Below are 12,628 nucleotides of genomic sequence, written 5' to 3' on the forward strand. Positions count from 1 at the left end.
TGGATGATGGAGGTCTTCGTGAAGTGGCTGTCGTGATGTGACACCAATGGGACATGATAACCAAAATTTCACCCCCAGAACTTTTCTTGTCTTCATCAGAAAAAATGCTTTATTGCCATAGACTGCTCCAGCCTGATGCCAAGAGTATGAGGAGAAGAGAGACAGCACAGGAACTGATGCCCCTCTGACTGGGAGAACTCACCCAGGAGGCCCTGCCACCAAGTGGCAGGCAGAGACTTGACTCTGAGATCTGGAAAGCCAAGACACATTATGCTCCTTAGGACTCCAAATTTCTACCACCAGCAAGCACTCACTATTAGTGCCACACCAGTTCACCTGGGGTCACCCCCACCCCCAGGATGAGGGCAAAATGAATGCCACCCAGGGCCTAAGGCCCCACAACTTGGCCTGTCCTTATGGGGGTATATTACTCAGCCATGGAAAGGAACGAAGCACTGACACTCATTACGTGGATAAAACTGGAACAGTATGCTCATTGAGAGAAGCCAGATTCCATTTATGTAAAACGTCCAGAATAGGTAAGTCCACAGAGACAGGAACTGGGTTAGTGGTTGATGGGGGCAGGGCAGGTGAGTGGGAGTGGCTGCTGATAGGGACAGGATTTCTAGAATTAGATAAGTATAATTACGTGTTCTTCTCTAGTTCTATGAGATTGGGGGAAACTGGGTAGAGAGAACATGGGGTATCTATTATTTCTTATGGCTGAATGAGAATCTATGATTATCTCAAATAAAAAGTTTAATCATAAAAAAGATGGAACTCCCAAAGAGAGACTGGGGAGTGGAGGGTCTCCTGTAGCTCCATTTTTCCCTCCCAAGGGAATGTTCACATTTCCTGAGTGCACAGTAGGCATTTGTATCTTAGGGACCAGAGTACAAAAACTGTCACATGTAGAACACCAAACTTTTTGATCATCCCCTCCCCTTTGAAATCAGCTACTTCACCACATAAAACCATGGGAGGGTTAATGTGCCTTTAACCTGAACTCAGTTTAGACAGGACTCACACAGGCAGAGGTCAGATCAGAAAATATCTTCTGAGTCACAGGATGGCTGGCTCACTTGGCCTGCCCACTCAGCTAGTACTCACTGCCAGCTCAGAGGACACTCATCAGAAAACTGTGGGCTCCCAGTAGGAAGCCGAGGGTGGAAACAGTCATGCTTAGGTTGCTCCCCTTGGCCCACAGCCTTACTAAGTCACGCTGGTAAAGGACTCTTGCATGCCTTCCTCTCGAAGATTCTCGCCCTGCCACTTGGCAACCTAAGATGCCATTTACTCCTTCTGAGTTGAGACCTGGTTTCCCACCCAAGGAGGGCCATCCTGCTTTAGAAATAATGCCACTGTGAACTGCAAGTGCAAATCAGAAACTCAGTCACTGAAGGAACAGAATGCACTGGGCCTCCCACTCATGTTTGTCAGTTGCTGACAAAAGTCAGTTTCCAAGGCTGGACATTTCTAAGTGTGGACCGTTGTAGCTATTTGCACTTCCACCTACAGATGCCCCTCCCAGAAGAAGTCACCCCCAGGGCAAAACTGGCAGCTCCTTACTCTGGAATTCTGCTAACTTTTGTGTTTATACATGACCGACCTTCCTTCACCTATAAGTTTCTTGAGAATAAGAACAGTGCCTACTGTCCTCTGTGCCCCCAGGAATGCTGCAAATTTTCAGGAGGTGCTAAAAAGGAATGAATCATTGAACAAGTAAGCTCAGTCATTTAAAATGTGTGGTCACATGAGTAATATGACCTTTCAAAAAGTGAAGCTTCTAAAGCAGTCCTTTTTCTTCATGAATTCATCATCAAGTCATCACAAAACATGAACTCTGTAAGTACTGCCCCCTCATTTCCTGTGAAAAGCAAAATTCCTCAGTGGGGAAACGGAAGGTTGACAGACATCACTGCAAAGCTATAGGGTTGTTTCGAGCCCTGGCAGCTGGCTGAGAATTTCACTGGGATGGCCTGGCAGTGGGACAGCCACACCACAATGGGGCCTGTTGACATCAGGTGGCAGCACACCTGGCCAGGGCAGCACATTCCCACCCCCAGCCAAGAGAGTCTGGGGCCAGCAAGGGAAAGATGCTCTATAGTTCAGAATCCCCTGCCACTAGAAAGCTAGGCCCCAACCCAGGAGGCCTTATATATAAGGGTTACAAATCCCCATGGCCTTGCTCCACCCTGAATAAAAGCAGGTGATGTAACAACATGAGTGTCTCTGGGTAAATTTTCACCTTAGTATGATATTCCTGGATGATGGGTCTTGGTGGGTTTAACTCTTCCCATGCTCAAAAAAATTTGTAAGGCACACAAATGTTGCTTAACATACATTTGGCACAGTATACCCACCCCAGTCCTGCTCCTGAGTGTTTCCCAAGAGAGGTGAAACTCAAGTTCACATAAAAATCTGAGCACAGATGGTTAGAATGGTTTTATTTGTAATCCCCCACCAGGCTGGAAATATCCCAAGTGTCCTGCCACTGGCAGCCTAATGAATCAATGGAAAATTGGGATAGGACAAGAAAAAGGAGTTGCTTTTTCTATCTGCTACAACACGGATGACTCTCAGGTATATTTTTGAGTGGAAGCAGCCAGAATCAAAACGCTGCGTGCTTTGATCAATATTGGGTCCACTGCTCTTTCTGGAAAAGGCAAAACTGTAGGGATAGAGAGGAGGTCAGTGATTGCCAGGAGGTGAGAGGGCAGTTGGTGGCAAAGGGCAGCAGAAGGGACACTGAGGAATGAGGTGATTGTTCTGCAGCCTGGTTGCCATGGATCTGTCAAAACCCCTAGGAATGTACCCTTAAAAAAGTGATCTGTGCCACTAAACATAAAAAAATAATAATTAAATTTTAAACAATTCACTGGGCAGCCACAGAGGCTGGTGGGAACGGTTGAGTTTTGAAGGTTCTCCTCACTGTTTCCTGTCTCCTTTGCTGTCTCCCTGCCCTGCCCACTGCTCAAGCCACCTGTGAGATGCACGCCAGAGCTGCCCAACCGGAAAAGCCAGAGCCGGGCTCAACCTCGCCTCTGAGTGCGGGATGAGCAAAACTCCAGAGCACCACAGCGAGGCAGGCTAGAAACCACGAAATCCTCCCACGACACCAGCTCCCGGGCTGTCCCTGCGTCCCGACCCCGCCCCGGGCGCGTCGTTTCCAAAAACTGACACAGTCAGAGGGTTCGCGGGCTTCCCCACCGGGTCCCCTGGAGGCTCCGCCCCCGCCCGCAAGACCAGCGCGCGAAAGGACGCCCCACAGACGCCAGCCCAGGGCGCCTGCTGAGCTTTCCCTCCCAACGGCACAGTGCCCGGCCCGAGGACGGACGCAGAGACACCGACACACACCACAAGGCACCCAAAGGCGAGAGACCGAGGCGCCCATCCTGCGCCCTGTGTTTCTAAAATCACCCAGGGGACGGCTTTGTAAATTTCCGCTCGGCCTGTCATTTTCCAAGGGTCACTGGGGATTGGGGGGCAAAAGGCCTCATTTGCAAGGGTCAGGCCAGCCCACTCATTTAAGATTACTGGACAGAATGCCTCATTTTGGTACGGCCAGTCCTGCCCCTTAAGATGAGGACAGTAAACTGCCTTAAAATACACACACACACACACACACACACACACACACACAAAACTACGAAGAGAAGAAAAGATGCCCTCAAAAATGAAAAATAAACCTCACTGACAGCTCAAAGAATAAACTACCAAAAGAAATAAAGAAACCCTGAATGTCAGAACATGAAACACGGGAAGGCAAGTTCGCCGACCGCCCTGACCGGGGTCGGGGGTGATGGGGGACCAGGATCCCAGCTCCGCACTGGCAACGGCAGCCTGGCTCGGGTGCCCCTCGGAGTCGCAGAGTCCCCACTGCCTATGCTCTGTGCAGGGGCTGGAAACGGCGGCAGAGACCTCCGCCAGGCAGGAAAGGGGGGTTCCCAGGAGTGTTTCTGGAATTGAGTCTTTCCGTTGCTCGGTGGGCCCCTAATGCGCGCCGCGCAGGGCGGGGGTCCAGGGAAAGGGGCGGAGGGAGGAGAGGAGAGGGCGGTACTCACGTAGACCGGCAGCGGCCACGGGTAGACGGCGGGCTCGGCCCCCACGGGCGACTTGAGCCTCAGCTCCAGCTTCTCCCCCATGTCGGCGCGCGCGGCAGTCGCACCATGCTAGTCGGGCGGTTGGGGGAGGGGCGGGGCGCCGCCGGCGGGGGCGGGGCAGGAGTGAAGGAGGGCGGGCGGGAGGCTGAGGGGAGGGGGCCTAGCCTGGGCCTCGGCCGCAGCCGCCGCCGCTGCCGCCGCGCTCCCGTCTGGGCCCCGGCTCCCTCTTTGTGGTCACAGGACCGGGGCCTCCAGCGCCGCCGCCATCTTGGGCCGGCGTGAGGCGAGCACAATGAGCCCAGGACCGGGCCGAACCACTCTACACACGCGTGTGGGGGGGGCCAGTGCGATGCGGTAGCGCGCGCCCGCTGCCCCGCCCGCCGCGCCGCTTGCGCCTCCCCTGCCGTCCCGCCCCTTGGACTCTCCGGCAGGAACGCACGCACGCGCGTCCTCGCCTGCCCTCGGCCACTCCAGCCAGCTGAAGCTGGGACCCGGGAAGACCCTCCGGGGTCTGAGGTGGGGGGTTCGAGCCCCGCTCTTGAAAGAAGGGGACCGTCCACCTCAAAAATTAAGCCATAATTCTTTATTACACATGATGGCCGGAGTCCAGGCCTTTGCTATAGCTCGAAGTACAGAACTCGCTTAACCGGAATGCCGCTTATTGAGCATCTACTAGGCCCAGACCCCAGGCACTCGATGCTGGCAAGAAAGAAGTCACCTATCCCAGGGCTGCTGGTTTAACTGACAGTAGTCATGAGGAAAGATATATGTCACAAATGCCAAGGGATAGTTAATCTTCATGTTCGCTGAGTTAGGATTCAAGCCCTCAAACTTTATCCCAGATGTGGCCCCTAGGTATTTTTCAAATGAGGTTAGCACTAAAATCAGCGGACTTTGTGTAAAGGAGATTGTGTCACTATAATGTGGGACTTAGGAAAATTAAGTTTCGTAGAAAGAGGGAACTCTGCCTCTAAGGGCTTGAGGACTCCAGCTGCAACATCAGCTCTTCCCTGAGTTTCCAGCTGCGCCCAGCGCAGGAGATTTCTGACATGATGGCAGCACCGCCAGGTGAGCCAAACCCTTGACGTAAAACTCTATAAATGTATGTGCTTAATAGTACACGTGTGTATACATAGCGAATATGCACACACATAACTATATGTGTGCGCATATATAGTGTATATGTAAATGTGTGTATATAGTATGTATGTGTGTATGTTATATATGTATTAGGTTGGCCCAAAAGTCCATTACGTTTTTTACATAAAAGACACGTTTTTCATTTTCACCAATAATTTTATTAATTTGGATATTCTGAGTGTGTCAGCTGTCTCCAGCTATTGGTTTCTAGTAGGTAGGGGCCAGAGATGCTGCTAAACAACGTCCAATGTATAAGCCCCACAGCAAAGAATTATTTGGCCAAAATGTCAATAGTACTAAGAAACTTGGTGAACCACTTTTTTTTTTTTAAGATTTTATTTATTTATTTTTACAGAGTAGGGAAGGGAAGGAGAAAGAGAGGGAGAGAAATATCAGTGTGTGGTTTCCTCTTGCACACCCCATGCTGGGGACCTGGCCTGCAACCCAGGCATGTGTCCTGACTGAGAATTGAACCTACAACACTGTGGTTCACAGACTGGCGCTCAATCCAATGAGCCACACCAGCCAGGGCACGAGCCACTTTTGACCCAGTTGATCAGTCACAGCACCTTCTCCATACACTGCACAAAACTTTTTTGTGTTTCATTTTCATTTTTACCTTTCTTGAAATAATAAAGCATAATACTCTGAAAATGTTGCATGTTTTCTTCCATCTTCAGTATTAAAATGGTTGCAAAAAATTCACCAATTTTGATAAGGTTATTTTATTTTATTTTTACTTATTTATTTTTAGAGAGTGGAAGGGAGGGAGACAGAGAGGGAAACATCAATGTGTGATTGCCTCTGGAGTGCCCCCTACTGGGGACCTAGCCTGCACCCCAGGCATGTGCCCCTACTGGGAATCTAACCAGTGACCCTTTGGTTCTCAGGCCAGTACTCAATCCATTGAGCCACACCAGCCAGGGCTTGATAAGTTTTCTTTAATGCACACTGATATGATAGCTGTCACAATGCAATCTACCAAAATTATTTTGAATAAAATTACGGACAACTAAGCAATGTTAGAGCCATTGTACGGAAAAAATGTAACAGACTTTTTGGCCAAGCCAATAAAATCACTGTATATACACACCTATACATGTGTTTATATGTGTGTGCATATATAATATATAGGGATGTGTGTGTTGTACATGTAAGTGTATATACACACACCCACGTGTTTATATGTATTTTATATATCCTATAGTATGTGTAAAGTATAGATATATACTGTATATACATATGCATAAACACTTTTATAAATATAGGTATATTCCTAGTATATATGTATGTGTATATATTGTATGTTTATTAAATATGTGTATACATGCTATATATTACACCCATTCTTGTATGTGTGTATGTGTATTGTATATATGTACATTTGTGTGTACACACACACATTCCATGAATTCTGTTTGGACATCTTCACTAACACAGCCACCTGACTGACAATTGAGCACAGCTCTGTGCCAGCTGTATATTTATATATCTGTGTATATACATTATATACATGTATGTGTGTGTGAATATATTGCATATGTATTATATATGTATGTCGGCTCTGTGCAGCTAGGGAGCCGACTGCTTGCCCTTTCAGTATCTCACTTAAGCGTCACGATTGCCCAGGAGGGCAGGCAATGCTGTTTTTCCCAGGGGAAGGTGCCTGAGGGCCAGAAACGTTCAGCAAAGTGCTCAAGTTCATACAAGCTTAAGGTGCAGTGGCTGTGGAGCCCTGTGGAGTTCTGACAGCAGCACACACACTCCTGTGGGTGATTCTCACAAGCAGTACTGAGAGAAAGGGACCATATCTGAAAGAGGAGATGTGGTTTCTTCCATTTGTGCAAAGCCGCAAGAAAGCCCGCTGTCTGAGGGGTTAGAAGTCTGGATGGTGGTTACCAAGGCAGGGGGGACACAGGGATGTTCACAGCCAGGAGTGGTTCATTTGTGAGTCAAGGATGGCCTGGGAGGTCCTAGAGAGAGGGACTCCTGCTCTGTCCCTTCTCAGTACCCCCTTTCCAGCCTCAGACACCCAAAGCTCAGAGCCACCCCTCCTCCTACCAGGGAGGAGAATCAGTCATTTGGGCTTCCGGGCTCTCAGGCTCCCTGCACTAGGAGCTATTTTAAGCTCTCATCCCATAAGACACAGCAGCAGCTGGAGCCAGTAGCTCAGGAAACTCCCTCTCTTCTTCCTTTACCTCTTCTCCTCTGTCCTTCTCTCTCCTCTCTCTCTCTCCCCACTTTCTTCCTCCCTTCTCCTGGATCTGTCTGTCCCCATCCATATCTCTTTCTCCCCCTGCGCTCCTTCATCTCTCCCCCATCCCTCCCTCCCCTTCTATGTCTCCTTTCCTCCACTTTCTGCAGAGAGACCCCTAGGGTCCTCTTAGACCCTGATTCAGGCAGCCAAACAGAGAGTGGCTCGTAGCAGCTGCTCCTGTCCAAATCCTCCCCATGTCCACTCCCACCTGCATTTTCGGGACATCAAAGCAAGCCCTGGCCCCATGGGACCTTGGGCCTAGGGCCATCTACATATGCTGGTCCCCTGCACAGAACATTCTTCCTTAGACTCCTTCCTCCGGTGTCACTCTCACTGTTCCCTAACTTTCTCTAGAACCTTCCTGTACCTCCTCCCAACAAGGCCAGCCCCCAGGATATGCCTTGTACCCCACTCTGCCACCAGAATTCCAGCCCTGGCCACCCTTCCTTGTCTGGGTCCTTGGGAAAATCACTTAAGCTCTGACAAACAGCCACTGCTAACAGTCCCGATGTCAGGATGTTTGTGAGGGTTGAGCGAGTTAACATAGAAAATGCTACAACAGTGCCTGGTCAACAGAAGTTATTTACTGTCACTCTTGCTGTTGCAGGTGTTATTGCTGTTAGGTAGGGTGACAACTATCCCAGTAATCCAGGGAACCCCTTGGTCCAGGCACACTGGGTGGTTGGTCACTCCATTTAAGATTAACCCTTTGCTTGATCTTCTCACACAACTGGAAAGGAAATCTCCCCCTCCTTCCTTCCTTCCTTCTTCCTAACCCTTTATTCATTCATCCTCTCACACTTTTGTTCAACTCTTTATTTAACTGGTGTTTATTAAGCACCTACAACACAGCAGACACTCATCCTGGTGCTGGAGCATAATGACCAAGAGAGCAGTTGAGGATCCCTGTCCTCACAAGAGTTCCCACTTTACCAGAGGGCAGTGAACAATGAACTGACAAGATGTAATTTATTATACAGAGGAGATGTTACAGGGAGCATTAAAGCAGGGGAAGGAGTGAAGGGAGGAACAGCTTTCAGCGCAGGCACTGACCCTAAAGGGACCGAGATCGCCCAGGGCCATGCTGGCAGCATCATCACAGCTGTTTTCACCAGGGCCACTCTGCCCCCTGGAGGACACTCTATGATGACCGGGAACATCTGTAGTTGTCATGACTGAGGGTACTCCTGGCATCTAGTGAGTGGGGTTCAGGGATTCTGCTTGACACCCTACAGTGCCCAGGACACCCCCACAGAGAAGGACCCAGCCCCAGTGTCAGCAGTGCCAAGGGAGACCCTGCTCTAATATTATTCTGACCTGTTGGTTCCTGCAGAATCCATGATGGCAGGGACTCTATCCCATTCTCCTCTGCATCCTGAGGTGACCTGAAGTGGGGCAGCCGGGCGGGGTTCAGACAAGTGGATGAAATGACAAACACCATGCACATCCCACCTACCACTCAGAGCTGGAGTAGTGGGACTAGACCCCAGCTATGATGGTCTCTATGGCCCCCTAGGCATCTCTTTCCCAAGTTTCCTTTCACCATGTCACTGTCCCATCACAAGTTGAGTTCCCCACAACCCTGAGAATGAGGGCTTAAGTGCAGGTTGTTGATTTGAGAGATGCAGACAACAGCATGGTGTGGCAGGCGGTGACACAAAGGAAGAGAAGGCACCAAAAAAGAGTGGTTCTCACACCAGCTGCCACAGGGGGCAATTGGATCATCATTAGCAGAGGGACTGGGTGCACATCCCTTGGAATTAGCCCACCCGAGAGGCAAGGGAACTAGGGTACCTCTACACCAAACCCATGTATTTGTGTGTGTCGGGGGGGGGGCGAGTTGAATGGAGGTATGAATTCCAGGCACTTCTGGCCTGCACAGTCCTGGGCATGTCCCCACATACAAGATACAGATGGTGGCTGTTGGACTCTCAAAACAGTCATGTTCAACAGAAAGCACCAGAGCACTGGCCATGTCAGAATCAATCCCTAAGTGACCTGGCTCATTGTGTACTATGGTTCTAAATACTTCCAGAGGCGTCACACTTCCATGATCTTGTTCTCCAGCTCCAGAGCAACCCCCCTGCTCACAACTCACACCTGCCCAGGGGCCGGGAACATTCCTTTGCTATTGCTCGTAAGACAGATACATCCAGGTATCAAAAATGTAAAGATGAAAAGAAGCCCAGGCATGTTCAAATCAAGGAAATACAGTATTATCTTTGTTAAATACACTTTATCAAAAAAGTAGTAAAGATGGGACAGGGTGTTCCTGTGCCTACAGCCCCTGTACCCAATTCCCCTTGTTTGTAACACGTCACATCAGTGTGATACATTTGTGGAAACTAGAAGACCAATCTTGATACGTTATTATCAACTAAAGTCCAGACTTTGTTTGAATTTTCTTAGTTTTCCCCTAACACCCTTTTCTGTCCCAGTCTCCTCTGAGCTATGACAATTTCTCCGACTTCCCTGGGTTTTAATACCTTGAAAGTTTTGAGTACTGGTCAGGTATTTTGTCCCTCAATTTATTTGTGATTTTTTCTGGCATCTTTCTTATGGGTAAACTAGGATTCTGGAGCATGAGGAGGAAGAGCCAAGCAGATGAAATGCTCTTCTCACCAGATTGCATGAAGGATACACACCATCCACAGGACTCATGACTGCTGGTGTTAACCTTGATCATCTGGCCACCATTATCTTTTTTTAAGGATTCAATTTATTTTTAGAGAAAGGGAAAGAGAGGGAGAAGGAGAGGGAAAGAAACATCAGCATGCCAGAGAAATATCAATTGGTTGCCTCTTGCGTGCCCCCAACTGGAAAATTGAACCAGCAACTCACTCAGTCCACTGAACCACACCAGCCAGGGCACCACTATTACCTTTGAAATTGTGGGGGACATTCATCTCCCTCGAAAAGCCAAAATTAAAGAGGCTGGCAGCGTCTAGGTCAGGATGGAAAGTCACTAGAACTCCTGTGCTTTGCTGGCGGGAGCGCAGATGGAGCAGCCATGTTGGACAACTGTTTGGCTGGACCCACAGAGCTAATTACGTGTACCCTGCATCTAAGCAATTTCCCCGGCGGGGGGGGCGGGGGGTACACCCAACAGAGATGAGCGTCTGAGTCACCATTGAAAGAGCCACCCGAGAATGTTCTCCTATGGCTTCATTCACAATAGCTGGCAGTCAGAAACCATCTATTTACATGTCCTTCCAGATCAGAATGAGTGAGTAAGTTGTACCTTCATACAAAGGGACACCACACAGCATTTGAGAAGGAGAGAACTACTGACAAACGCACCAGACTGGATGGAACTCAAACACAGTGGTTGGGCAGAGGCAGGAAACACAAAAAGACAAGACTTGCTTTCTAACTCCATTTATACGAGGTTCAAAAATGGGAAAAAACGAGCAGTGGTGTTAAGTCAGATTGGCATCGCTGGGGGTGTTGGCTGGGAAGGGGCATGGGACTTCTTGGGGGATGGGTATGTTCCACATTGTGGTCTGTGTGGTGGTTACTTGGAGAAAAAGGTAAAATTTATTAAGTGTTCACTTAACATCAGTGCATTTGTGTCCTTGTTTGTATGTCACCCCTCAAATAATTATTTTTTTATTTAAAGAATAACATAAAACTAGGTCTATATAGGTGGGAGTGCAAAATGGTCTTGCTGCTGTGGCAAACAGTCTGCAGTACCTGCAACAGTTAAGCTTAGTTAAACCACGTGACCTGCTGATTCTGCCCCGAGGCGTGCATCCACAAGGGTGGAAAATGGACTCAGACACTGTAAACCAATGTTCATGGAAGCATCACTCACAATACTCAAAAGGCAGGAGCACCCAAAATTTCCATCAACAGATGAATGGATAAACAAAATGTGGTCCATCCACACATTAGAATATTATTCAGCCATAAAAAGGAAGAAGGAAATGAACCTTGAGGATGTTAAGCTCAGTGGCATAGCCAGACACAAAGGACAAATGCGGTGTGATTCCACTCACAGGAGGTCCATAGAGGAGTCAAATCTATAGGCAGGGGATAGCCTGTGCCAGGAGCTCAGGAGGGAGTCAGTGTTTAATAGGGACAGAGAGTCAGTGTGGGAAGGTGAGAAAGTTCTGGAGACAGATGGTGGGGATGCCTGCACAACAGTGTGAGTGTGCTGAATGCCACTGAGCTGTGCACTGAAAAATGGTTAAGATGGTAAATTTTACTTACATTTTGTTGCAATTTTAAAAAGAAACACTTGGGATGGTGAACACATAATACGATATACAGATGATGTATTGCAGAATTGCACCCCTACCTGAAACCTATTTAAGAAAACAATAACAGTGGTAACACATAGAATCACACTGACCTGACCAGCTTTGCAGACCAGGGTAGGCTTGTGCCACAGAAATCTAGAACCCTGTGGGAGTCCCCTTGCTGCATTCCCGCTGCCTCATTTGCTTTGTCTTGGGGTCAGTGAGATCATTCTTGGCAGGACTGGAGGTGCAGATGCCTCTGTGTCAGCAGGGAAGAAGTATTGTAAATCTGTATGCCAAGCTTAAGCTCATCCAGCAGACATAACTTTGGGACGATGTCCGAAAGATGTCCACGTGGAGGAAGGCGTACGTGATATAATGACATGTTAGGTGAAAAAGCAAGGTGTTGAACGAGCTGATACTTGTATTTAAATGTATGTGTACACATACTTAAAACGTGCTTGCATGTGAGCAGGCTCTTCTTGACTTGTAAGAAACACAGGCCAGTGGTCCTCACTGGAAGGGAGGAAGTTGCTGCTCCCGACCACACAAGTCTCCCTTCGGAAGGACTGTGCACATCCACGCCCTTTGCCATGTGTGTTTGCAGGGTTCCCAGCAGAGCTGTCAGAGCATATGTCCCTGACCCCTGACTAGGATTAAAACAACCCTGGTTCAATTCACTCTTCGTTCTATATGTCGGGAGTTTGGACTGGGCCCAGCCAGGCAGTTCTGCTGGTCTTGCCACTCCCATATGTGGGGTCATTTAGTGGGTTAGTTGCAGGCCGACTGACCTAGAGGGCCCAAGCCTGCTGTTTGTGGTCTCATCCCACAGTAGGAGAGCCGGGTTTTTGTATACTGTGATGCTCTGATGGCTGTAAGGGGATAAG

At 48.8% G+C, this 12,628-nt stretch overlaps 1 protein-coding gene across 5 annotated transcripts in view; it reads right to left on the reverse strand.

Annotated features, from left to right (window-relative positions):
• DOT1L (DOT1 like histone lysine methyltransferase) overlaps positions 1 to 4,200 on the reverse strand; it is a 58,869-nt gene extending 54,669 nt beyond the window's left edge. For all 5 annotated transcript variants that reach the window (XM_045831034.1, XM_045831033.1, XM_045831035.1 and 2 more), the window contains exon 1: positions 4,065 to 4,200. In XM_045831034.1, the coding sequence (XP_045686990.1) occupies positions 4,065 to 4,145 (81 nt within the window). In that variant the 5' untranslated portion in view covers positions 4,146 to 4,200. The remainder of the gene's footprint in view (positions 1 to 4,064) is intronic.
• Positions 4,201 to 12,628: the final 8,428 nt, after the last annotated feature.

The sequence above is a fragment of the Phyllostomus hastatus genome, unplaced genomic scaffold (genome assembly GCF_019186645.2).
Source record: "Phyllostomus hastatus isolate PE091 unplaced genomic scaffold, TTU_PhHast_1.1 phas_contig_159, whole genome shotgun sequence".
In the NCBI taxonomy this organism is placed as follows: domain Eukaryota; kingdom Metazoa; phylum Chordata; class Mammalia; order Chiroptera; family Phyllostomidae; genus Phyllostomus; species Phyllostomus hastatus.